This window comes from Myodes glareolus, chromosome 7 (assembly GCF_982192425.1).
Source record: "Myodes glareolus chromosome 7, mMyoGla1.1, whole genome shotgun sequence".
In the NCBI taxonomy this organism is placed as follows: domain Eukaryota; kingdom Metazoa; phylum Chordata; class Mammalia; order Rodentia; family Cricetidae; genus Myodes; species Myodes glareolus.
Genome location: NC_142032.1, coordinates 102,500,909 through 102,527,570, shown reverse-complemented (window position 1 = coordinate 102,527,570; position 26,662 = coordinate 102,500,909). Strand labels below are relative to the sequence as shown.

General features: G+C 46.8%; 1 protein-coding gene across 1 annotated transcript in view; it reads left to right on the top strand.

Annotated features, from left to right (window-relative positions):
* Numa1 (nuclear mitotic apparatus protein 1) overlaps positions 1 to 26,662 on the top strand; it is a 73,616-nt gene that overhangs the window by 38,337 nt on the left and 8,617 nt on the right. Inside the window, 14 exon segments of the mRNA XM_048429631.3 lie at positions 3,576 to 3,661; positions 10,293 to 10,372; positions 11,461 to 11,543; positions 12,682 to 12,762; positions 13,279 to 13,366; positions 14,695 to 14,812; positions 15,461 to 15,618; positions 15,822 to 15,939; positions 16,028 to 16,145; positions 16,819 to 16,959; positions 18,181 to 18,303; positions 18,389 to 20,385; positions 20,387 to 21,713; positions 22,420 to 22,461. Coding sequence (XP_048285588.3) covers positions 3,576 to 3,661; positions 10,293 to 10,372; positions 11,461 to 11,543; positions 12,682 to 12,762; positions 13,279 to 13,366; positions 14,695 to 14,812; positions 15,461 to 15,618; positions 15,822 to 15,939; positions 16,028 to 16,145; positions 16,819 to 16,959; positions 18,181 to 18,303; positions 18,389 to 20,385; positions 20,387 to 21,713; positions 22,420 to 22,461 — 4,560 coding nt within the window.

Genomic DNA, 26,662 nt, shown 5'->3' with positions numbered 1-26,662 from the left:
CCCGGCTCTAAAAATTGTTCTCAATGTAAAAGTACTTAATTGAAATATTACCCTTTCTAGAGCTGAATTGATCTTTTAAATTCTCTTAATTTTATAATGCTGTTAAATTAACCTCTATAAAGTTTATATCTGCTTCATTATTTGAATTTTTAAATTTTATTTTTATTATTTTTAGTTATTTGTGTGTGTGTGTGCTGATGCCTGCAGAGACCAGAGATGTATTCCCCTGGAGCTGCAGTTAGAGTGGTTATGAGTAAGGGGGCTTTGGATCTGACGTTCTGGTGTTTTGTTGATGATAAGGAATAATGTAGCCAATCTCTTCTGTACCTGCTTTCTGTTGATTGGAAACTTGAGATTAGGAGGGTCTGGAATGCTGATCCAAACCAGAAACAGAACAAAACAAATTTAGAAGCCTATAGTTGAGCCTAGTTACAAAGACGTGAGCCTTGGTTAGAGTAGAGCAAGCCCCAGGGGGGAGCCGAGAGACAGGTGGGGAGGTGGTCAGAGCAAGGAAATGGGAGAGACTCTTAGGAGTTAAGTGTTGTGTTGACAAGAATTTCAATTCAGGGTATCCCCAAGTGTATCTAGAAGCTTGCTAGAGAGATACCCAGGATCGAAGGGCATCCCTCCTCCACATGATGGGACAGCCAAAAGGGTGTATAGAACTGCCTGACTCCAGCACGGTTTTGTGTTAGACTACAAGCTGAGAGACAATAGGTTGCTGCAAGTGAGACACTGAGGAGGTGAGGAGCAGATGGACTCTAAAATTTGGGAGTTGAGAAGCAGATGGACTCTAAAATTTGGGAGTTGAGAATGATAGATTGCAGGAGCCAGCAGAAGCAGATGATCTGAACCTGGGAGGGTCAAAATTGACAGTTTGGTTCAACTAGGAGGGACAGGACCTTTTGGGGGTTAAGTGTCCCTCCCAGGTTTCAGACACCAAAGTGATGTTGCAGAGAAACTACAGAGATAGACCACTCCTTGGGCAGAAAGAAGGATTTACTGGGGATCATACTGCCAAGGTCATCTGCAGAGCTGGGGGCAGAGAGCAGAACAAATGGCAGAAAAGGAAGCAGACTTGATATGACAGTCAGCAGAGTAGGAATCTGAGCTGATGCAGGCTCTCCAGAACCAGGTGCCCTTGCCAGACGTAGTTGACCTTAGGGGGAATTGATGGTGGTGTATGATCCACAGAAACACCTTAAGAGGCCTGCTTTTCTAATAAATAGAAACCTGTAGGCTCATTTGCACAGTACCAATCTTTCTGTTTAGGACAACTAGCACTTCCATTTTGGGGTGAAGGGGCTGTGGGAGTTGGGGACTGGGACTTTGGACCTGACAGTGAGCTGCCTGATATGGGGGCTAGGAATTGACTTGGTAACTCCAGAAGCTTGTTCTTTGGAAGGTGGCTCGCTTGTTGGTCCCTGGTCCTGGCTACCCAGAACTGAAATAATCACACCCAAACCATATTATTTAAAACAGTGCTTGGTCCATTAGCTCTAGCTTCTTATTGGCTAGCTCTTACATCTCAATTTAACTTATTTCTATTAATCTGTGTATCGCCTCGTGGCTGTAGCTTACTGGCTAAAGTTCTGTCCGGCTCCTGCAGGGCTAAATGGCTTCTCTCTGACTCCAACTCCTTTCTCCCAGCATTCTGTTTATTTTCCCCACCTAGCTCTGTTCCCCTATAGCTCTGTTACAGGCCCAAAGCCGTTCCTTTATTAACCAATGATATTCACAGCATACAGAGGGAATCCCACATCAGTTCTTCTTCACTGAGCCATCTTTTCAGCCCCCATTTTAATTTTTAAAAAATTTAGTTCGTTTTGTATGCCTGGTGTCTGAGGAGGCCAGAGTGGGATGTTGGATGCCTTGAAATTGAAGTTTACAGATGTTTGTAAACCGCTGTGTGATTGCTGGAACTGAATCCAGGTCCTCTGGAAGAGCAGCCAGTGCTCTTAAGCGCTCAGCCATCCCCTTCACTTTAAGATAATATGTGTAGCTCCTGCTGTGTAGCCCATGCTGTCCTGGAACTGTCAGTGATGCTCCTTCCTCAGCTTCCCAGGGGCTGAAATTATAGGCATGCAGCACTGTGCTGACTTTGTTCCTTACTGCAGAAATATTTTTTTAAATATTTATTTATTATGTATGCAATATTTTGTCTGTGTGTCTGTCTGCAGGCCAGGAGAGGGCATCAGATCTCATTTCAGATGGTTGTGAGCCACCATGTGGTTGCTGGGAATTGAACTCAGGACCTCTGGAAGAGCAGGCAGTGTGCTCTTAACCACTGAGCCATCTCTCCAGCCCCCAGAAATATTTTCATATGTAAGAGTTCCTGTGTGCAGAGTCAGACTTTTTCCACTGTGTTGTATCCAGAGATTGAACTCAGGTTATCAGGCTTGACAAGAAGCACATTTACCACCGGATCTTAGCCCACTGCTCTGTAAAGAGAACATTTATAAACAATGGATTCTAGTTAAATTCATATAACCACCTTCTGAGATTGTCAGAACAGCCTCATTTCTAAGTGGGCTTTGTATTCCTCCCCACATCATGCTACAAATGTAGTTAGTTAATTAGCAAACCCCATGGTGATAGAGCGCACGTGCCTGTGGAATTCATCTGTGGACTTCCCTCTAGAAATCCTGCTGCTGAACATCCTGTGGACTTGAAGTATTTGTGCATGACCCCTGGGGATTTTGTAGTGTAAAGTACTAGATGGTCGTTTGAAACCAAAGAGAAAAAACAGGTAGTTGGGTCAGAATTGAGAACTTTATCTCCTTCTGCTCTTTTCCCTTTTAAAAAAACTTCCTTTGTTCTTTCATTATTTCTTCTTCCTCCCCTCAGACTAAAATGTGTATTTGTAAACTGTTATTATTTTCATGTTATTTATTTGTTTAGTGTGTGTTCACATATGAACAAATGAAAGTCAGAAGGGAGCTGAAGTCTGTCTCCTTAACCTTGTGGGTCCCAAGGATCAAACAAGTCATTAATTAGGCTTGGCAGTAGGTACAGTCACCTGCTGAGTCATCTTTCTAGACCTAGGTTTTAACATTGTATTTAGCGTGCTGTGGCCCTAGGACACCTAGAAGAACTCTTAGAGGTAAAGCCTTACCTTTGTTTGGTGGCTGTGCCTGTGCATAGTCTCTGGATGAGTGTGTATAAATTAAAATAGGTGCAACTCCACCCCTCATTTAGGAAGGAGAAGTTGAAGGATTAAACATTTTCTGACAGCCTAGGGTAAATAATGAGACTTTATCTTAAGTAAATAACAAATCCTGAACTCACCTGTCCCTTTATTCCTATAGCCTACAAATATAGGCACTCACAGTGAGCAGAGCGCACTTCTGGCATGGTTGTTTTTGTTCCATGGTTGTTTTTTCGAGATAGGGTTTGTCTGTATCCCTGGCTGTCCTTGAACTCTCTTTGTAGGCCAGGCTGGCCTCAAACTCACAGAGATCGCCTACACCTGCCTTCCAAGTGCTGGGATTAAAGGCGTGCACAATGTGGACCTGGCAAAGAACGGCTTCTGGTATTAGAAGTATTCTTACCAGATTCTTTCCTTTGGTTTGCAGGTGAACAGTCTGCATGTGGCTGACCCAGTGGAGACAGTGCTGCAGCTCCAGGACTGCAGCATCTTCATTAAGATTATTAACACCATGTGAGTATGAGCCGTCCAAATCCTAGCTAGTCCTCGGGTGGGAACTGCATGTGCTCGATTGGTGGGCTCTGACCAGAAAACCAGGTCGGGGTGAGATATTAGAAGGGTAAGTGGACTCAAAGACTAGCACCTTAACCTTGCCTTTCTAGTTACTGGAGGGGTTTCAGTCTTGTCCTATCCAAAGACCTCCTCACTCTGGGACAGAAGACTCTTCTTCAAGGCCCTATGCACAATTCTAAGACTACCCCCCCCCCCCCAAGAACGTCCCATTCTCCTGTCTCAAAAGTACTCATGATGCACCCTGCTACTATCTTATTATTGTGTGTGTGATGCATGTACGTGAGCGTGGCTGCTTGTATGCCGCAGCGCCCAGGAGGAGGTCACAGCTCTTCTCTCCTTCCACTATGGTGGATAAGGGTAAGCTGGAGTACTGTGGTGGGAAACTGTACTGTGTGTGGGCCCTGCTGAGTGGCCCAGGACAGATAAGCCTGCTAGAATGGTTTTGTTATCCTTTGAAATTTTCTCTTGGGGGGGGGTTGGGTGGGGTCTCTTACAGGAGTTTCAGACCATTGACTTAATTCCACTGGCTCTTCTTTTTTGTTGTAGTTGTTGTTTTTTTTGTTGTTGTTGTTGTTTTTGTTTTTGTTTTTTAAGTTTGGAGCCTATCCGTCCTGGAACTAGACCGGATTGGCCTTGAACTCACAGAGATCCACCTGCCTCTGCCTCCCGAGTGCTGGGATTCAAGGCTTGCACCACCACCACCACCACCAGCAGCTGTTTTTTAGACAGGGTTTCTCTGTAGCTTTGGCTGTCCTGGAACTAGCTTGTAGTGTAGGCTGGCCTCGAATTTAGAGATCCGGCTGCTTCTATCTCCCGAGTGTTGGGATTGAAAGTGTGAGCCACCACCGCCAGCTTTTCTTTGTACTTTTTTCTCAGCCCCTCCCTCCCTCCCTCGCTGTCTGTCTGTCTGTCTCTCTCTCTCTCTCTGTCTCTCTGTCTCTCTCTGCCTCTGCCTCGTCCAGGATACCAGGCCTTCATGGCCTCATTATTTCCTTGTTCTAATTTATTCCCATACGTGTGATTTCAAGAATATTACATCTCCTTTGCTTGTAGTGCTTCCGTAGCTCTCTGTGGGTAGCGGATTGAAATCTTAAATGCTTATTTGTTTGCTTTTTATATTGAGGCAGGGTCTCATGTAGTTAGCCTCAACTGACAATGTAGTTTAAGGATGGTCTTGAATTGTCTCCCTGGTGCTAGGAAGGCCTACATAATTTTTACTATTTTCAAACCGTAGTAAAGTGGTAGATTGAGGCATCTGTCATCAATGGTGGGTAAATCCATTAGGCTGGCAATACCTAGTCCACCATTTAATTTTACCATTACTAAAAGGCAGGCAACTAGATACCATACCCTCTGTGTTGTAATATACATTAGTGTGTGTGTATGTATACATGTGCTTTTTCTGAATTCAGAATAGATGAGGAGTTTTTCAAATTTGAAAGAATAAAGTTCTAGGTGGAGACATCTCAGCACTTTAGAGCACTGGTTGGTTGATCTTCCAGAGAAACTGAGTTTGATTACTCCCACCCAGATGGTGGCTCACATGTTCTGTAATCCAGGGGATTTGATGTCTTTCTCTAGCAGTCATGGGCACCAGGAGCTCAAGGTGCATAGACAGACATACAGACGAAATACCTGTACAGAAATACTTTCTTTTAAGAGAAAAAACAAATTTCCTTGACTTGGTACAAAGCAACAGTCCAAAAAAACCCTTGTGCCCTAGTTTGCCTTGGCGAATCATGCGCTCATTAGTCACTGACAGGAGCATGGGTGACTCGGGCAACTGCACCACCAGAGAGTTGGTGCCCCAGTGGACGACAGTTCAGCAAAGCAGGTCTTTTGTCTCCCTGTACAGTTTGCAGCATCTGTAGGAGAGTGTCTCTTCCTGCCTATGTCCCTCAGGGAGGCCTTGTTGATGAGCCTCCTGAGTGTCCTCATTTCCTCAGCCTCAGGAGCAGTGTCTGACACTCCACACTCCAGGAGTAAGGATGTGTGTTTGTTCTTTATTTAGCCATTCTGGAATTATTTCTGGAAGAAATTTTTCCAAGGGAAATTTAAGATATTTTTTTTTCTCTTATAGAGTGCTGCTTGAGTCTTAGACTAGCAGATATTAAGATCCTAGGTTAGACCAGTCTCCTTTGGGAAAACAGACATCCTTAGGTGCTGTGACTGCTGCCTTTCTGGTGGTCCCACTGGTGCTAATCCACATTAGAAGTCTCCTTCTAGGGGAGGAGTGCAGACTGACAGGATGAGCTGTGTGCCATACTTGGCTTTTTCTCTTTCTTAATGTTGACGCCTAAGGATTTTATCTTTCATTCTTCTGTATGGTACCAGTGCAAAGCAAAAAGGTATTGTCTTTCCTTGATAGCTTTGAGACTTGAGTAGCAATTTTTTTTTCGAGGCAGAGTTTCTCTGTGTAACAGCCCTAGCTGTCCTGGAATTAGAGATCCATTTGTCTCTGCCTTCTGAGTGTTTGCCTCCACTACCCAACTTGAGCAACACAATTTAATATAAAGGCCTGATGATATTATGCAGACCTACCTGCCTCTGCAGGTAGTAAGGATAAGCTAGGAGAAAAGATTTTTGATTTTTTTTTTCTTCTTCTTTAAGAACCTGATATTTGTCTTATGGATGTCGCCCTCTCTCCTCATTAAAAAGCTGTCAAGTCAGCCTGGCTGTGCCTGCTGGATGCCTAGCTTTCTACCAACAGCTGAGTGCTCAGTTAGTTGTACGTGGTGCAAGTGTGTGGCAATTTGAGCACTGTAGGATACCCGAGAGGGTGATTAGATTTGATACCTGTCATTCTAGATAGCTCCCTGATAATTTGAGACTTGAGCAGTCAAGTATGGGCTACATTTCTCTAGTGCAGTGGTTCTCAACCTGTGGGTCTACCCCAGGGTAAGTAGAGCAATCATTTAACAAGGGTCGCATGTCAGATATCCTGCTATCAGATATTTACATTACAATTCATAACAGCAAAACCACAGTTATGAAGTAGCAACAAAAATAATTGTACGGTTGGGGTCACCATGGCATGAAGGCCTGTATTAAAGGTCACAGCATTAGGAAGGTGAGAACCACTGCTCTAGGTCTCATTTGTTCCATACCGCCTTAATTATGCTAGGAACTGTCTGAAATAAGTTTTGTGGTCAAATAGGTGTAGTAGAAAATGTTCAAGCTGCATGGTGGTGTAGGTATGTAGTCTCCTAGTGTTTGAGACACAAGTTCAACACAAGCTTGGGAAACACTATAAGATCTGTCTCAAATAGAACAAAACAAACAACAAAGAGAAAAAGATTATTGCAAGAGACAGAAAGGGTAATAACGTATACGAACTACAAATATAAAGCCAGCCACACTGAACCTTATAGAAGAGAAAGTGGGAAGTACACTTGAACTCATTGGCACAGGGAACCGCTTCCTAAATAGAACCCCAGCAGCACAGACAATAAGAGAAACAGTTAATAAATGGGACCTCCTGAAACTGAAAAGCTTCTGTAAAGCAAAGGACACGGTCAACAAAACAACAGCCGACAGAATGGGAAAAGATCTTCACTAACCCCCATCAAACAGAGGTCTGATCTCCAAAATATACAAAGAACTCAAGAAATTGGACACCAAAAGAAGATATAATCCAATAAAAAAAAATAGAGTAGAACCTAAACAGAGAACTCTCAAGAGAGGAATCTAAAATGGCTGAAAGACACTTAAGGAAATGCTCAGCATCCTTAGTCATCTGAGAAATGCAAATCAAAACAACTCTGAGATTCCATCTTACACCTGTAAGAATGGCCAAGATCAAAAACACCGATGACAACTTATGCTGGAGAGGCTGTGGGGGAAAGGGAACACTTCTGCATTGTTGGTGGGAATGCAAGCTGGTACAACCCTTTTGGATGTCAGTGTGGCGATTTCTCAGAAAATAAGGAAACAACCTTCCTCAAGACCCAGTAATTTCACTTTTGGGTATATATCCAAAGAATGCTCAATCATGACACAAGGACATGTGCTCAAGTTTGTTCATAGCAGCTTTGTTTGTCATAGCCAGAACCTGGAAACAACCTAAATGCCCCTCGACTGAAGAATGGATAAGGAAAATGTGGTACATTTACACAATGGAGTACTACACAGCAGAAAAAAATAATGACAGCTTGAGTTTTGCAGGAAAATGGATAGAGCTAGAAAACATTATTTTGAGTGAGGTAACACAGACACAGAAAGACAATTTATCACATGTACTTACTCATAGGTGGTTTTTTAAAATTAAAGCAAAGAAAGCCAGCCTACAAACCACAACCCCAGAGAACTTAGACAACAATGAGGACACTAAGAGAGATTTACATAGATCTAATCTACATGGGAAGTAGAAAAAGACAAGATCTCTGAGTAAATTGAGAGCATGGGACCTTGGGGGAGGATTGAAGGGAAAGGGAAGAGGCAGGGAGGGGAGCAGAGAAAAATGTAGAGCTTAATAAAAATCAATTAAAAGAAAAAAAGCAAGCTCCATATGGAGAGTTTTCAGTGCCCATCATTCTCTCAGGAGTAGGTTGGTGCTGCTGGGAGCAGTCATGTCTTACATCAGCAGAGCTCCAGAATTCTTAATTGTTAAATCATTTAAGTTCCATATTCTGTAGGTCTTTGAAGTGTTGAAGTTCACCTGTCTATATGGAGTACATTTTTGTACATCTAGAGTACCTATCTAACATAACCATGGCAAACATGGGTGACTGTTAGCCTGTGATTCTTAATAACCTACATAGCTTAAAGACTAAAGCTTCATATTATAAAAATAATTTTTGCCGGGTGGTGGTGGCGCACGCCTTTAATCCCAGTACTCAGGAGGCAGAGGCAGGTGGATCTCTGTGAGTTCGAGTCCAGCCTGGTCTACAAGAGCTAGTTCTAGGACAGGCTCTAAAGCTACAGAGAAACCCTGTCTTGAAAAACCAAATAAATAAAAAATAAAAATAAACAATTTTCAAATGTGTTTATCATAATAAGGACAATGATCTCAAAATTGTAACTATATAAAAATTCCTTGATGAGAGGCAGAAATGTATAGTGCAATATGACAAATATCCTTAATTTTTATCAGTATATAAAATATCTCAAGCTGAATTAGAAATATACATGCAGTATAATAAAAATAATTTTATGCTTGTCTACAAAAATATTGTAAACAAAAATAGGAACATATACAATATGACAAATAACTTTGAATTTGTATCAATATACAAATTAGGAATACAAAAATAATTTTACATAAGTATCAATATGTAAGCATCTACCAGTGCAAATTGTCTAAAACTAATAGTTGCTAATATAGTTTACAAGTAGATACACTACTTTACCTTATCATCCTAGTCTATTTTTCTTTTTCTTTTCCAAAGTGATTCCTTAGTCTAAACATTTTTCCATCCCCAACCCCGTTATAATCCCATTATAACCAACCCCCAACAGATGACAATTATCCATAACCCTGAGGAAACAAAATCTGTTGGGAGGGGTCCACTATTCTCTTAGAATTGCTTCCTGCTGTGTAGTGGGCAACAATATCTCTATGGGAACCTGTAAAAAGCTAAAACTGGTGAGTCTCAAGAGGACTAGCTCTAACAGCGTAGCCAGTCTGAGTAGGCTGTTCAGGTATCTGAAGTTCTAAGTTGTAACCTGAAGTTCTGGCCAGAGTGTTGTAGGAAGAAGGTGGACCATCTCATCCAGCCAGTTTGGAACTTTGTTGAGCAGTTTGTAGTCCAGAGTCAATCTCTGAGTGGTGTTTATCCGCTTGGCATCATTACGAACCAGGTAGAATCATTGTTTTGGGGTCTTATCTTCCTTCTGGAGACTTCAGAGTTTGCTGTTAGGAAAATTTATTGTTCATTGTGGAAAACTTAAACATTAGTAATATAAAAATGGAAAGTTTAAATTTTAAGATAGATATATTTATCCAAAGAAAGGTACTAAGGAGTCAAAAATAAGTATAGGGAGAAATAGAATTTTGGGGAGAAAATTCTGGCTGTCTGAAGATTCCCTGCTCGCTGCTGTCCTCTCTTACTTGTTCCTTTCTTCTGTGTGTTGGCTGTTGGAGAGTTGGGAGAGAATGAGTGCCCCTTCTCACCTCTTCTTATAAATTTCAACTGTTTCTTCCTCTGCTCAGTGTGGAGTGTGGGAACTTTGCCCTGATCTCCTCAGAGCCATGTCTACACTCAGTTTTCATATCTTGATACTGTTTTCTTTTCCCATGAACCTCTTTGGCTCTACGTTAACCCTGTTTCCTGACATGTTATTGTTGAACCACCCCAGGCTGTGTAACATGGCCTCCCATTTATCTGAGCCATCTCTTACCAGCTCCTTCCCTCGAGGCTTTCTCTTATTGCAAATGAGTTAGCAGAGCACCATGTTTTATGGGAGGGACTCTGTTCAAGTCTACTCTCCTCACCCCCCATGTGTGCTCCTCAGGATAAAGTAGTGTTCTTGCAGCTTCTCACTGCCTCCAGGATCGGGGCAAAACAGAAAGGCAAAGATGGCTAATTACTCCTGTCCAAATGCTTACTCTTTTTTGTCTGTTTTGTTTTAGACACAACACTGAAGAGGGGAAACAAATTCTTCAGCAGCCCGTGCCAGAAAGACTAGACTTTGTTTGCAATTTCCTACAGAGTAAGTGTCTTTCTTAACTAGGTGGGCAGCTTCAGCTCCTAGAGCTTGGTCCAGAAGACTTAGTCATGAGTGTCTGACTGGAAAAAAAAAAAAAAAAAAAGGTTCAGATTTCCCTACTCAAGCAAAAAAGACAAACCCAGCCGTGTCAGCCTCTTTGGATCTTGAGATGCCTCCACCCCCAGCTTGTGTTAAGAGAATGTCCCTTATGTCCCAGTGTCCATGTCAGGCCCAGGTAGACCAGAGGGCGACATCACGTGCTGGTCATGTAATCTTTCTATTTTGAAGATACAGGAGAGAAAAAGGTTCACGTTAGCCTTGTAAAGATAACTTTCTCTTGGAAAAAAAAAAAAGTTTTCTTAGGTAATTGTTTAGGTAGTAGGTAAACCAGGCACAGTGCAGTTTCTTAGATGTACGTTCTTGGTATGTGGTATGGAGATAATGGTAATGCTCAGTAGATTAGTGGAAAGATTACATAAGAATGTTTGTGAAGCCAGGCGGTGGTGGCCCACGCCTTTAATCCTAATATTTGAGAGGCAGAGGCAAGTGGATCTCTGAATTTGAGATCTACAGAGCCAGGGGGAGAAAAAGAGTGTTTGTGAAACTTGGGGCACAGAGTATGTCAGCTCACCTTCCCTGGTCATCCTTGTACCACAGAGTCTGACATCTTTAACATGGGGAGCTGCCTGCTATTTCCACCTCAAGAGAATTATAGGGCAGGTGGCCTGGTGTCCTCTATTGCTCTAATTGGACTCAGCTGCAGACCTCCTCTGCAGCCTTAGTTGGAACAGGACGACTCTAGTGTGATCTCATGTCTCTGGCTCCTTCTGTGGTGCTAAGTAGGGGAGGTGATGAGCTGACAGGTGAGTGGCATGTTGACCCCGAGTTATTGCTAATGCCCTGGTACTTTCTTCTACTACTTTCTATGGAGTGCCTTACGGCAGCACTGGCTTGTGGTGGAAATACAAGTAGGTTGGAGAGAACATCTATAATAAGGGGCCCTTTAGCTTGGCGTCTCCTCGGAGGCTGTAATTCTGCTTTTGAAGTTGAGTTTTGAGAGTTCAGTGTTTGCTATGTGATTGTCATTGCAGAAAATTGGAAGCATCCCTTATCTACACAATGCCTGGTGTCTGTGCAGAAAGTGATGGAGGGGTCTGAGATGGAATTGGCCAAGGTACTTGTGGGAGACCAGCGTTGGGTGACAGGGACCTGAGAAACCTACCAGGCTTTTTCTGAACCTGAATGAGGGGTGCTGAGTGTTTTGTTTATGGGATTCTTTAGACCTGGAGGCAACGCCAGTCATTTGACTGAGCCAGAGGCCATTTTTGTCCAAGGATTCTGGGAGCCCATTGATCTTTTGACAAAGAAGTTTACTTGACCAACACTGAGGCCTGCAATGGAGATTTGCAGGAACCAGTTCTTGCTCAGTGATCATCATATTTTTCTTTCAAGCTCAGTTAACTTGATTTCCTCTGCTGGGTGTTGGTCTATAGAAGGTGCTGTCTAAAATTTTTATGTTCATGACTCCACAAGTCCAGGAATTCAGCTGTATAGAAATCCTGACACCTGTCTTTTTGCAGCATAAGCATCAAGCCCTTGGATTTATTTATTTTATTATTATTATTAGTAGCAGGAGTAGGAGTAGTATTTTTGGTATTTTGAGACAGAGTTTCCTTTGTGTAGCCCTGGCTGCCCTGTAACTCACTCTGTAGACCATACTGGCATCAGACTCAGAGATCCGCCTGCCTCTGCCTCTGAAGTTCTGGGATTAAAAGCATGAGCCACCACTGCCTGTCAAGTTGTTGGATTTATATTTGAAAAAGTGTTCCCTGGGACTTTTTGGTTTTTCGAGACAGGGTTTCTCTGTAGCTTTGGAGCCTATCCTTAGCTCTTGTAGACCAGGCTGGCCTCAAACTCACAGAGATTCACCTGCCTCTGCCTCCCGAGTACTGGGATTAAATGTGTGCGCCACCATCACCCGGCTTTTTAAAAAATATTTATTTTATGTTCATTGGTGTTTTGCCTGCACGTATGTCTGTGTAAGGGCATTATATCTCCTGGAACTGGAGTTACAGACAGCTGTGACCTGCCTTGTGGCTGCTGAGAATTGAACCTGGGTCCTCTAAAAGAGCCAGTGCTCTTAACTGCTGAGCCGTCTCCCCTCCTGGGACTACTAAGGATGGTGATTTGGGACTGCTAATTATAGAAATTCTGAAAGAATAGCTCAGAGCCCTCAAAATGGTTCTTGAGTGGGAGCACCAGGAAGAGATATATCCCACTCAGTGACTGCCACCTCTTTGTCTGGCTTCTAGATGGTAATGCTGTTTTTGTATAACTCGACCATGAGCTCCAGAAGTCCCCGGGACTGGGAACAGTTTGAATATAGTATTCAGGTAGGCTCTTGTGCCTTCATCCCACTTGCCAGCCCAGCTGAGGTTCCCTCGTCCAATCTTTCTCTTTAAATAAAAGTTATTATTGTCTGAAAAGTTAATGTTTGTAGTAATGACAGCCATCATTGTTTAAAAAAACAAGAGGTAGAAACTGTTAAAGTACGAAGAAGGAAATAACAGTCCGTAATCTCATCTCTATATACAGCTGTTAATTTCTTAAGGGATTGGCTTCTGAGGCCTTTTATGTGCCTGGTTTTAATTGTCCTCTCTATTTGAAGAATATGTAGAATTGATTTCCTTTTCTTACGTGTCCTCACGTGTGTACTTGCCGTCCCATTCTGGGAGGGGTTATATGAAAGCTCGCTGGAAAGGGAAGAGCAAGTAGAGCCAGTGTGTTGTAGGACAGGCCTTGGGAGTTTCAGCTTTATGGGGGCGCGGGGTGGGGTGGGGATCCAGAAAGCTCCTTCCGAGGTGTCCCCAACACCACAATGATGTTTGTTTTCTCTCCCTGTGGCCCAGGCTGAGTTAGCTGTCATCCTGAAGTTTATGCTGGATCATGAGGATTCACTAAACTTTACTGAGGACCTAGAGAATTTCTTGGAGAAAGGTGAGTAGGGCCATTTGTGAGGATCCACTCCCCTTCTCTGAACAGAGAACTGGTAGGATCATCTGACCCCACACATGACACAGAGTTGGTATTGAGGCGTGTCATGTGTGACGGAAGGTGACTTCTGAGCCATGTCGTAATACTCACATCATCTAAAGTGGCTCCCTGCTGCCTGACGGTTCAGCAGGGCGCTTGTACTGCAGTGATCTCACCTGCATTAGGGTGATCCAGACTCCCAGTTCTCATATCATTTTGTTTTGCTTTTTACTTACTTTATCTTTATATGTATGCGTGTTTGCCTGCATATATGTCTGTATACCATGTGTATGTCTGGTGCCTGCAGATGCCAGAAGAGGGTTTTGGATCCTCCGGAACTGAGCTAACAACTCAGAGTTGTAAGCTATTGTATGGATGATGGGTCTTGAATTTGAGTCTTTCTGAACTGCTAAGCCATCTCTCCATCTCCTTGGCTTAGAAGTGGGAGATAAACATGTAAAAGGTTTCCCTCATGCTCTAGGTGGGAGGCAGGTATATAAAAACCAGTAAGCCTGAGAAGGGGACCAAGTGTAAATATGCCAATTATCTCCCCAAATGAGAGTTCTTCATGTCTCATGAAGAGGCTAGTTAGCTCCTGCTACTAGGACTCTGAGCCCTCTAGTTCTGGGCGAGTTCTCTTCTGGCTGTTAAACTTGGGTGGGATTCTTCACGTTCAGGTCTGTGAGGTGGAGCTGTTGAGAATGGGAATCTAGAATGTAAGAAAGCTCTCTCAGTCAGATGCAAGTTTACAGGTCAGCTTGTTGGCCATTGAAGCTACAGGAGGACAGAGCAGAGACGCCCTCTCCCATGTCTGGGAGGAAGAAGAGGAAGGACTAGAGGTGGTAAAGGCCGAAGAAAGCAGCCATGGGAACCAAGGGAAGAGAGTATTTTATACCTTGGTGATAGAAAGCAGGTGTGGACGTGTCCCCAGAGGCTGTTAAGGTCTGTGGGCACAGTGGGTGCTGGGCTGTCATGATGCCTCTGCAGAGCTGACATGAGGACTTGTTCCAGTTCCTGAGTGTGAGAGGAATGTCCTCACTCCACCATGTTCTTTTGAGTACCTTGCTCTGAGAAAGTGGAAGCCCTGCACTTATTCTTAGTTGAAAACCTTGATCTTGTGGGTCTGGTTCTGCCCGGTAATTGCCTCTTGAGTTTATGTGCCTACAAATTCACACCTACTAAGGTAGTGGTCCCCTGTTATGTGAAAGTGAAATCTGTGTGAAAATTATGTGAAAATCTGTTCACCCCCTTACTAACTCTCCTTGGTTTGTTTGTCTGTTTCTTACCCCTAGTTCCTTACAAATATTCCAGTACTGTCTCTGAAGAGCTTTCTCCACCCAGCCACCAGGCCAAGAAGAAGATTCGTTTCTTAGAACTTCAGAGGATTGCTTCATCTTCCAGTGAGAACAAGTATGTCCTGGGCCTCTTCCTGGCATGGTGTCTCCACAGCCATGTTGTCAACCTTTGGATACTGGAGGCTAAGCTGTTAGCCAGTCCTTTATACCATTAGGAAAGACTTCGAGGGTACTGTTTATTTGGGTTCTGTCGGGAGCTAGTCCTCCCTCAAAAGAAGTTTCCTGCTGGGTGGTGGTGGCACACACCTTTAATCCCAGCACTCCAGAGGCAGACACAGGCAGATCTCTCTGAGTTTGAGGCTAGCCTGGTCTACAGAGTGAGTTCCTGGTCAGCCAGAGCTACACAGTTGAACCCTGTCTCGAAAAACAAGAAAACAATAAATGAATGAAAGAACAAATGAAAGAAAGAAAAAAGGCAGTTTCCTGTTTGTGGAAACTTCTTTTTCCTTTGAAAATACATGTCTCCAGTTCTTCAGACAAGAAATGAAGACATGGAGAAGGGAGAAGAAAAGTTTTTCCAGTCATGTTCTGCAAGTTGGCTGCCTCCTGCTCGCATGAGATAGCTTAGCAGATGGAACCCAGGCACATTGGCCTTCCAAGCCAGTGTTGAATATGGCCACCGGTGCTGTCCCGTCCCTAGCTGCTGATGCATACTTCATCTGTTAGGCTCTCACCCTGTTATCTTTGCCATCTCTTTCCTTAGCTTCCTCTCAGGTTCTCCATCCTCCCCTATGGGCGACATCCTGCAGACCCCACAGTTCCAGATGAGACGACTGAAGAAACAGCTGGCAGATGAGAGGAAAAACAGGGATGAGCTGGAGCTGGAGCTGTCTGAGAGCCTGAAGCTCCTCACTGAGAAGGGTGGGTACCTGACCAAGTGCGTGGGTGCTGGTAGAGCACTGGGGTTTGCGCCCAGGGAAGCCTACAGTCCTGTCCCTTCTGCTGACACCTGTTCCGTTCCTACACATGTCCTTTTCTGTGGAATGGGCAGTGTGTGCCTCCTTTGCTCTTTTCATGTCCCCTGCTTCTTTGCTGACTCTCGCCTTCGCTCCTGCCCTGGGCAGATGCACAGATAGCCATGATGCAGCACCGTATTGACCACCTGGCTCTGCTGAATGAGAAGCAGGCAGCCAGCCCGCAGGAGTCTGGAGAGCTTGAGGAGCTCCGTGGCAAGAATGAGAGGTACGACTCTCCCTGCCTTCCTTCCAGCTTCCAGTCCCTGCTGGCCCAGTTAGGGCCCCCAGTGTTCTGATTATTGTTCTTCTGGCAGCCTTACCATGCGACTGCATGAGACTTTGAAGCGGTATCAGAACCTGAAGACAGAGAAGAACCAGATGGATCGAAAGATTAGCCAGCTTTCTGAGGAGAATGGGGACCTTTCCTTTAAGGTGAGTAGGGCTGCACATAGAGGCCCCTCAGGGCTGAGGTGGTCAGAAGCTTCCCCAAGAAGGTTGATGTTGCAAGGAGAGAGGGCGCTTGGTCGTTCCCGGCTGCTCAGCCCTGAAATAATCACACAAACTATGTTATTTAAAACACTGCTTGGCCCTTTAGCTCTTGCTTCTTATTGGCTAACACTTATCCTAATTTAACCCATTTCTAGTAATCTGTGTTTCGCCACGTGGCTGTGGCTTATTGGTGTCTGTCTCTGGCGGCTCCATGACTTCTCTCTGACTCCGCCCTTTCACCCCAGCATACAGCCTTGCTTTCCCCGCCTACCTAAGTTCTGTTCTTCCCTGCCATAGGCTCAAAGCAGTTCTTTATTCATTAACCAATAAAAGCAACACACAGGCAGAAGGACCTCCCACATCAGGTTGAGAAGACTGTCCTGCATCTTCATTAGTCCTTCCCGAGATCTACCTGCGTGCTTAGTCACTTTGCTTGTTATTGGCTCCTGCAAGGGTGCTCAGGCAGCCCTAAATGTTGTTGTATGGTCCTGAATGAGAGGATCTAATTGGTTGTGATTGGATTGGAGGTGGGGGAAGGATCTTTAAGGGCCCCAGGGCCTGGGCTTCGAGTAATAGTTGGAGAGGGGTGCCAGCTTTCACTCTGTTCATGTCTCAGTTGCGAGAGTCTGCCAGCCACTTGCGTCAGCTGCAGGGTGCATACGACGACCTGATAGAGGAGCACAGCAAGGCATCTCAGGAGTGGGCAGAGAAGCAGGCTAATCTGGAAAAGGAGCTCAGCACAGCCCTCCAGGATAAGGTAACCCTTGGCCGGGGAGCTCACCACAACTTTATACATAAAAGTCATCACTTTGCTGAGTCCTAGAGTGATGAGTTGACTCGTCAGAGTTTAGCAGTGTGTTGTGATAGGTTGAGTGTAGTATTACCTGTGAACTCTGTGATGTGCAAAGTATGGGTTTTGGAAAAGTTAAACAATCTGCAAGGGGAATGATACCCTGCTAACTATTGTGAGCTTAAAGGGTGACTTGTAAACTCTTAGTGGCTTAGTTATGAATTCTGGTTGGGTATTCTTTGCTGAAATGCTTGATATCATAAGTGTATCAGAGATAGGTTTTCTCATTTTGGAATATTTGCCTAGACATTATAAATTACTTGTCCCTTAATCCAGAACCTAAATCACTCTAAAAATAAGAGTGATTTGATTTAATTTTACAGCAGCCTAGCTCTATAGACCAAACTGTCTTTGGACTCTGTCTTCCAGTCTGGCTCCTGTGTGCCACAGTGTACTTTCAAAATCCAGAACTTTTTCAGTATCTTGTTGGAGCTCAGAAAGTTTTGGATTTGGGATATTTTTGGATTTCAGGTTTCAGATTAGGGATGCCCAATCCACGTCACTGCTGCTGTCTCTAAGAGCTCAGTTCTGCCACTTGCTAATTGTGTAGCTCTCGGGCATAGCACTTAGAGTCTGGGAAGCAGGAGCTTCTTTTGTGAAGGAGACAGTAACAGCTCCCTCCCAGGCTGGTGGGTGGATTAGCAGTTGAGTGGTATCTCCATCACGTTGCTTTGTACCCACAATTGAGGGGGAGTCGATGTGGGCTGGGTCAGATGAAGCTCAGCTGGTGTAGATACCCAGGCCATTTTTTAAGCATTTGGGTAGTATGTGAGTCAAGGCTTGCCTGAGGGAGGCTATATAACGAGGAGAATGAACACAAGCTTTGCATATTTTTGTCTTAATTCATCCATGGAATTGGGAGTAAAAAGTCAGGATCCCGTAAAGTCTAGACCTATGGTTTTTTTTTGTTGTTGTTGTTGATGATATTTTTGAGACAGGGTCTTGGAGCCCAGGTTGGTCTTTCAACTCTTGATCCTCATGTCTCAGTCTTTTGAGTTTTGGGAGCCATCATTCCCAGCTCAGACTCATGGTTTCTGAGAGATGTTCTCCTGAGCCAAGACAAAGGGAGATCTAGGTAAGGTGATGAAGTCTCACACTCTGGCTGACGGGTCTCTTGTTTACTCCCAGAAATACCTTGAGGAGAAGAATGAAATACTCCAGGGAAAGCTCTCCCAGCTGGAAGAACGAGCAGCCCAGCTGTCTGAGAGCCCAGCCCAGGAGAAGGGTGAGGTGCTGGGCGACGCCTTACAGGTAGGAATAGACAGAATCAGCCAGGCAATTTGATGGGTTTGGTTCTTGGTGTTCTCTTGATCCCCATTTGTCTCTATCCTAACAGCTGGAAACTCTGAAGCAAGAGACAGCCAAACTGGCTGCAGACAACTCCCAGCTCCAAGCCCGCATAGAGACACTGGAGAGCGAACGAAACCAGCAGGAAGCCCAGCTGCTTGCTGAGCGGGGCCACTTTGAAGAAGAAAAGCAGCAACTGGCCAGCTTGATTGCAGACCTGCAGAGTTCCATCTCCAACCTCAGCCAAGCCAAGGAGGAGCTGGAGCAGGCCTTCCAGGCTCAAAGGGCTCAGCTAACTGCCCAGGTGGCCTCCCTGACAGCACTCAATACCACCCTGAAGCAACAGCAGGATCAAGAACTGACCAACCTGAAAGAACAGGCGAAAAAGGAACAGTCTCAGATGGTACAGACCTTGCGAGACCAAGAACAGGTCGCCCAGAGCCTCCGCCAGCAGGTGGAGCAGCTGAGCAGCAGCCTGACACTGAAGGAGCAGCAATTGCAGGAAGCAGCCAAGGAGCAGGAGGCAGCCAGGCAGGATCACGCCCAGCAACTGGCCAGCCTTGCTGAGGCTCAAGAGGCCTCTCTAAGGGAACGGGATACTGCCCGCCAGCAGCTGGAAACATTGGAGAAGGAGAAAACTGCCAAGCTAGAGAGCCTGCAGCAGCAACTTGAAGCTGCCAATGAAGCTAGGGACAGTGCGCGGACCTCAGTCACACAGGTCCAGCAAGAAAAGGCAGAGCTGAGTCAAAAGCTAGGAGAACTCCAGGCCTGCATTGAAGCTGCCCACCAGGAACAGCGTCAGGCCCAAGCTTATGTGACAGAGCTGGAGGCCCAGCTGAAGGCTGAGCAGCAAAAAGTAACTGAGCGAGAGAGGGTGATCCAGGAGAAGGCCCAGCTCCAGGAGCAGCTCCAGGCCCTCGAGGAGACTTTGAAGATCACCAGAGGCAGCCTGGAAGAGGAGAAGTGCAGGGCTGCAGATGCCCTGGAGAAGCAGCAGCGCTGCCTTGCTGAGATGGAGGCTGAGTCCCGAAGCCTGAGGGAGCAGCATGAGCAGGGACAGAAGGAGACAGAACAGGAAAAGGCCGAGCGAAAGGTGCTGGAGGCCAGGCTCCAGCAGCTGGAGGAGACTCACCAGGCAGAGATAGAAGCCTTGCGGCATGAGCTGGCAGAGGCCACAGCCTCCCAGCACAGAGCCGAGAGTGAGAGCGAGCAGCTCATCAGGGAGGTTGAGAGCTGGCAGAAGCGGTTTGAAGTTAGACAGCAAGAGGAAGCAAAATACAGTGCCATGTTCCAGGAACAACTGAGGGCTTTGAAGGGGGATTGTGAGAAGGCTGGCCAAGAGGCACAAGAGGAGGCAGTGGAGAGCCAGAGTGAGGGCCAGCAGCAGAGTCATCTAGCCCAGCTTCATGCTAACCTAGCCAGAGCTCTCCAGCAGGTTCAGGAGAAAGAAGTCAGGGTCCAGAAGCTGGCAGATGATCTCTCGACTCTGCAAGAGAAGATGGCTGCCACGAACAAGGAGGTGGCCTGCCTGAAGACCTTGGTGGTCAAGGCAGGTGAGCAGCAGGAAATGGCCTCACTTGAGTTACTCAAAGAGCCCCCGAGGGCTGGAAACAGAGAGTCTGACTGGCTCGAAGAACAGCAGGGGCGGCCATTCTCCAGTACACAAGTCGCACTAAAGGCTCTGGAGTGGGAGGCTGAGCAGACGGGCAGTGAAGTGGAGAAGCTGAGGGCAGCACTGATGAAGAGTCAGGGGCAGCAGCAAGAGGAACGTGGGCAGCAGGAGAGGGAGGTAGCACGGCTGACCCAGGAGTGGGACCAGGCCCAGGCAGACCTGGCTCAGGAGAAGGCAGCCAAGGCAGAGCTTGAGATGCGGCTGCAGAATACCCTCAATGAGCAGCGTGTGGAGTTCGCTGCCCTGCAAGAAGCACTGGCCCATGCCCTGAGGGAAAAGGAAGACAAAGACCAGGAGCTTGCCAAACTTCGTGGGCAAGAGGCAGCTCAAAGAACAGAGCTGAAGGAGCTTCAGCAGACTGTGGAACAACTGAAAGGGGGGTACTGGTGGAGAAGACGCGGCTGGCCCAGGAACCCAGTTGGAGACAGCCGGGAAGACAGAGGTACCAGGCCCCACGTTGGAGGCACTTCGGGCAGAGGTCAGCAAGCTGGAGCAGCAGTGCCAGCAGCAGCAGCAGCAGGTCGAAGGCCTGACACACAGCCTGGAGTCTGAGCGTGCTTCCCGGGCTGAGCAGGACAAAGCCCTGGAGACATTGCAGGGCCAGTTAGAGGAGACGGCTCGGGAGCTAGGGCACAGTCAAGCTGCCTCAGCTTCAGCTCAGAGAGAGCTGACAGCCCTCCGGGCCAAAGCCCAGGACCACAGCAAAGCTGAGGAAGAGTGGAAGGCCCAAGTGACCCGTGGCCAGCAGGAGGCAGAGAGAAAAAGCAGTCTTATTAGCAGCTTGGAAGAGGAGGTATCCATCCTGAACCGCCAAGTCCTAGAGAAAGAGGGGGAGAGCAAGGAGCTGAAGCGCCTGGTTGTGGCTGAATCAGAGAAGAGCCAGAAGCTGGAAGAGAGGCTGCGCCTGCTTCAGGTGGAAACAGCCAGCAGCAGTGCCAGAGCAGCGGAGCGCAGCTCAGCTCTGCGAGAGGAGGTCCAGAGCCTCCGGGAGGAGGGAGAGAAACAGCGTGTCATTTCAGAGAACTTGCGGCAAGAGCTAGCCTTACAGGCAGAGCGAGCTGAGGAGCTGGGCCAGGAGTTGAAGGCCTGGCAGGAGAAGTTCTTCCAAAAGGAGCAAGCGCTCTCTGCCCTGCAGCTGGAGCACACTAACACTCAGGCCCTTGTAAGCGAGCTGCTGCCTGCCAAGCACCTTTGTCAGCAGCTGCAAGCGGAGCAGGCAGCTGCCGAGAAGCGCCATCGGGAGGAGATAGAGCAGAGCAAGCAGGCAGCTGGTGGGCTTCGGGCAGAGCTAATGCGGGCACAAAGGGAGCTTGGAGAGCTGGGGCCTTTGCGGCAGAAGGTGGTTGAGCAAGAGCGAACAGCCCAGCAGCTGCGGGCAGAGAAGGCCAGCTATGCAGAACAGCTGAGCGTGCTAAAAAAGGCTCATGGCCTGTTGGCAGAGGAGAACCGGGGGCTGGGAGAGCGGGCCAACCTTGGCCGGCAGTTTCTGGAAGTGGAGCTAGATCAAGCCCGGGAGAAGTATGTCCAGGAGCTGGCAGCTGTGCGGACTGATGCTGAGACCCATCTGGCTGAGATGCGGCAAGAAGCACAGAGTGCTACCCGGGAACTGGAGGCCATGACTGCCAAGTATGAAGGTGCCAAGGTGAAGGTCCTAGAGGAAAGGCAGAGATTCCAAGAAGAGAGGCAGAAACTCACTGCCCAGGTAAGGTGCCATGCAATGTCCTCTGTGTTCTGTAGCCCTCCCTCACTCCCTCCTACACCTGTGGACTGCAGTAGCCTGTCTGCTGTCTTCACTCACTGAGCAGCAGGGAAGGACAGTGGCAGACAGACTGCAAAGCCTGTCCCAAAGAGAATGTTAGTGCTAGCCTATGCTGGTGCGCACCCGTAATCACAGCGCCTGGGAGGCTGTCAGCAGGAGGACTGTGAATCTGAGGCCACTTTGGGTTACATAGTCAGACCCTGTGTGAACTCCCACAGCCCCCCCCCCCCAAGAAAATATTTATGGCCTCCTTTTCCTTGAAAGCTGATTCTGAAGAGTCAAGCTGAAGCAGGCAAACTGACTTTTTGTTGGTTTGGTGTTTTAAAACAGGGTCTGATGTAGCTCGGGCTAGTCTCGAATTCACAATACAGTTAGAGATGGCCTTGAGCACTTGATCCTCCTGCCTTCACCTTCCTAGTGTTGTGAAAACCTAGCTCCAACTGCCTTCTCTCCCTCCTCCTTCCCATCCTCCTTCTCTCCCTCCCTCCCTCCCTCCCTCCCTCCCTCCCTCCCTCCCTCGTTCTCTCTCTCCTTTCTCTCTCTCTCTCTCCCTCTCTCTGTATATCTCTGAGAACAGTATCAGAGCCCATTGAGGTCAGCCTGGCAGTGGCCCCATCTCACTGTCTCCATTGCTTCTCCCCATGCACAGGTGGAGCAGCTAGAGGTATTTCAGAGAGAGCAGACTAAGCAGGTAATGCCTGGGGTTCTCGATAGATGCTGGCTGCTTAAGCGGTGACCAGTCTTGGTGCATGACCCCGGCTGCAGCTTGCTCCGCCAGCTCCTGTTGTGAACTGTTTGTGAAAGGGGCAGGGTCGAGCCATGGAATCCAGGCCCAGGCTGCCCAGGAGTACAGTGTTACAGGTCCTCTCTTGGGCCTCATCCTACCCAGTCCAGGTCGGCCTCTTCCCTTCTACACTTTCTTTCACCTGCCGGAGACAAGGGGTAGCATAGCTTCATCTTTTCCAGACCTGCACTGGTGACAGAGTCAACCCTTGTGACTCCAAAAACTCCAAAGTCCTGTTTTGAGTTAAGGATACTGAGTCAAGAGGAAGAAGAGGTTTATAAGCCTTGTTTAGATTATTGTCCTTCTTTCTCACAGAGTATGAATTTATCCAAGGTGTGAAGGTGATATATGAAGCAGCCCTTGGAAACAAAGGAATGTGATGAGCTTAGAATACTCACCCAGTATTCTGTGGAGCTTTCTGGAACAGGAAACTAAATTGAAAGGAAGGGGTCTTCCCTAGATGGGCCATGTGCTCTGTGTGCCTTCCTCCCCAGTTAGTAGGCTATAGAGCTGTATTTAGTGAGGACACTTCCTCCATGCCCCATCCCAGTCACCACAGACATTCTAAGGAAATGGGACAATCAGACTGGAAAGCAAGCAGTTTTCAATGGAGCCTTTTGCTTCTTCCTCTGCTGCCTGTTCATGCCTAAGCTCTCAGAATGCCTGTAGGAAACGGGTGCTTGTGGTTGTTATGATCCCTCTTCATCTCCTTACCCCCATTGCTCTTCCTCTTTGTGATAGTTGGGGGAGGAGGGGCTGGGGTGTGTGTGCTGCCCTTGTTCTGTTCTTCCACTGCTAACCGCAGCGACCATGCTACTAGCATCTCTCACAGCCCTTGGAGATTGGAAAGAGGTCTGGGAACTTGCTTTGGCAAATGTTTGGGAGGAAGGAGGAATGGGTGGACTTTGACAGTGTTTGTCAGAGCACCATAGTAGGTGTCCTGGTTTTTTCTGTTTACTTTTATCCTATGTGTATGAATGTTTGCACGTGCGTGCGTGCGTGCGTGCGTGCGTGCGTGCGTGCGTGTGTGTGTGTGTGTGTGTTATATGCATGCTTGGTGCCTACAGGGACCAGAAGAGGGTGTCATCTCCTGGAACTGGAGTAGTAGTCCATTATGAGCTGGTTATGAGCTGGCACGTGGGAACTGGAAACCAAAGCTGGGTCTGCTGCATGAACTGAAACTGCCCGTAGCTCCTTAGTCATCTGTCTCACCCCTGAGCGTTCTTTCTAGGTCAGGCTTGGGGAATAGTACACGGTAGGGATGTGGAAAGGTGGGGACTCTGAAGAGTCAGCTATTGATTTCGGTGGCTCGAGACTAGAGATGGAATGGGTTTAGGCAGGTGGCCCTGGCAACATCTATTTGGGGCCACCTCAGTCCCTGACAGCCTTTGGACAGCAGACGGTTAACTTGTATAAGTCGCAAAAAGGGCCGAGGATAATGATCTGGGGAAATTCCTTGGCTAGTCTAGACATCCAGTGTTTGAGTCAGGGGTTTCTAGAGGAAAAGGACTGGCGGAATGAGTCTGTATGTATCAACAGGAGATAAAGAGTTAGAGACTATGGTCTAGCTAGTTCAACAATGGCTGTTCCCTTGTGGAAAGGCAGAGAATTTGGTAGTTATTCAGTCCATAGGCTGGATGTTTCAGCTGGTCTTTGACCTGCAGTGGAGTCCCTAAGAAGTGTCTCGGCAGCAGGACAGATAAACTTGCCTGCAAGATTGGTGATGGGTTGCTGCTGTACACATCGTACTTTATTACTCGGTAGGTGAGATAATAACCCAATCATGATGGGCAACTCAAGTCACATGTTCATTTGGTGACTCACTGTCAGATGTTCAGTTTCCATTAAAGTCCAGTAGCAGACCAAGAGCTGTCCCAAAGGGAGAATACTTGTTTGCAGATAATGTTAGAACCTTGCTCCAAAATCTCAGAGGTCAGTGAATCCTCAGTGATTCCCCATATGTTCAGGCAGCATCCCCATCTGCCACTGACACTTTGAGTACTGCAGGCTCTCCTGGATCATACGGTCCAAGTGGTGAAGCCGCCCGCACAGCTTCCTGGGCCTGTTGAAGAGCCTTCTCATGTTCCAGGACCCACTCAAAGCTAGCAGCTTTCCAAGTCACTTGGTGTTTGGGCAGGAGTAATACACCCAAGTGAGGAATGTGCTGTCCTCGAATCCAGCTGGGCTCACTAAATGTTTTTGTTGCTGTCTTGATGGTGGGAGAGGCCAGGTGCAATAACTTACTCTTTACCATAAAAGGACTATCCCTGCATGGCCCACCACTGGACTCTAAGAATTTCACTGAGGTATAAGGCCCTTAAATTTTGGTTGGATTTATTCCCCATTCTCTGATGCCCCATATGAGTTACCGATAAGTCCAAAATAGTTGCTAATCCCTCCTCACTTGGTCCAATCAGCATGTCACTAGAGTGGACCAGTGTGATGTTTTATGGAAGAGACAGATGATCAAGATCCCTTCTAACTAAGTTATGACACAGGGCTGGAGAAAGACCATATCCTTGAGGTAAAGCAGTGCAGGTGTACTGTTGGCCTTGCCAACTAAAGCACATTGCTTCTTGTGGTCCTTAATGGCTAGGTATTGAGAAAAGGGTGTTTGCTAGATCAGTGGCTGCATACTGTGTGCCAGGAAATGTATTAAACTACTCAAGTAAGGACACTACATGTGCAGACAGCCGCTGCAATTGGTAGTCCATACTTGATTGATCATGGTCATTCTCCTTGGTCCATCTATTTTCTGCCCTGGCCGGACAGAGTTAAAGGGAGATGTGGTAGGAACCACACCACCCCTTCATCTTTCAAGTCCTTGATGGTGGCACTATTTTCTGCAGTTTCTCCAGGGATGTGAAACTGTATTTGGTTCACTATGTGCCCTGGCAGAGGCAGCTCCATTGGCTTCATTTGGCCCTCCCAGTCACACTTCACTCCATAGGAAGCTCCTCAGCATATCTGTCCCAATCACAATCCTTGAACTGGAAACACAACCACAGGATGAGTTTGGGGACCCACTGGACCCACGAGTCGGACTGCAGCCCAAACTCCATTAATCACCTGACCTCCATAGGCCCCTACTTTACCTGGAGGGCTGCAATGTTTCGTGGAATCTCCCTCAGAAACTGATTATTCTCCTTCCCACCAGTGTACAGTTACCCTTGTACCACAGTTTCCTCTGGGGAAGGACTGGAGAAATGCTAACAGTAAAAGCTTTCTTTCTCCAGGGGATCTGACCATCCCTTCATTCAAGGGGTTCTGTGTCCACAAAACAGCTCAAGTCTGGTTTACAGGCCCAAGAATCTTGCTACAATCCAGTTTAGCCTTTCCCTTATTTGAGAATTTTTCTGCTTATTAGCTCAAACAAAAATGTTGTAGGCGTCTTATATATTTCATGCCCGGAAACACCATGACTGATTGGCCAGTGCAGAGCTCCATACAAGTCATGCCACCATGGAAACCCGCAGCTGAGCAGGGATTAGTGGAGGGCATGTCTTCTGGGCCTGCCCACGATGCTTACGCAGCACACCACTCCAGCACTTCCCCTGAGCTTAGACACAGTCACCAACACCAATCCAAGGAGATCGGGCAACTGAAGCTCTTTTCCAGTAGGCCAGCTTTTGGCAAACACTTCAGCCAGATAATCGAACTTTTGAACCCCCCCCCCTTTTTAAACTGTACAAGTTTTCATATTAAGCCAGAATCTCTACTCCATGAGCCCTTATCAGTTCACTCAGCCTGGCTCAGTGTTACGCTCCTTCCATCATTATCCTACACAAATCCATCCCCACACAAATTCCCAGACTTATACTTGAAAGAATTATCCAAGTCATTTAGCTCTTTAGTAGTATCATGTCCCTCCTTGTGGACCACACTTTCTGTTGACCCTGTAGGAACCTGCTTAGCCTTAAGTCTGGTTATTGGTTGGCTCTGAGAAACTGCAGTATTGTCTTGCCTGGCAATGAACGAGTAAATCCTACAGAGAATGGCAGAGATGAGGGCAATATTGCAGGTTTAGGGGTGGGAAGAGACTACTTCAGGTGATAAACCCTTAAAGATCTGAGGGTTCAAGTCCAGGGAACACTTACAAACCTTTAGA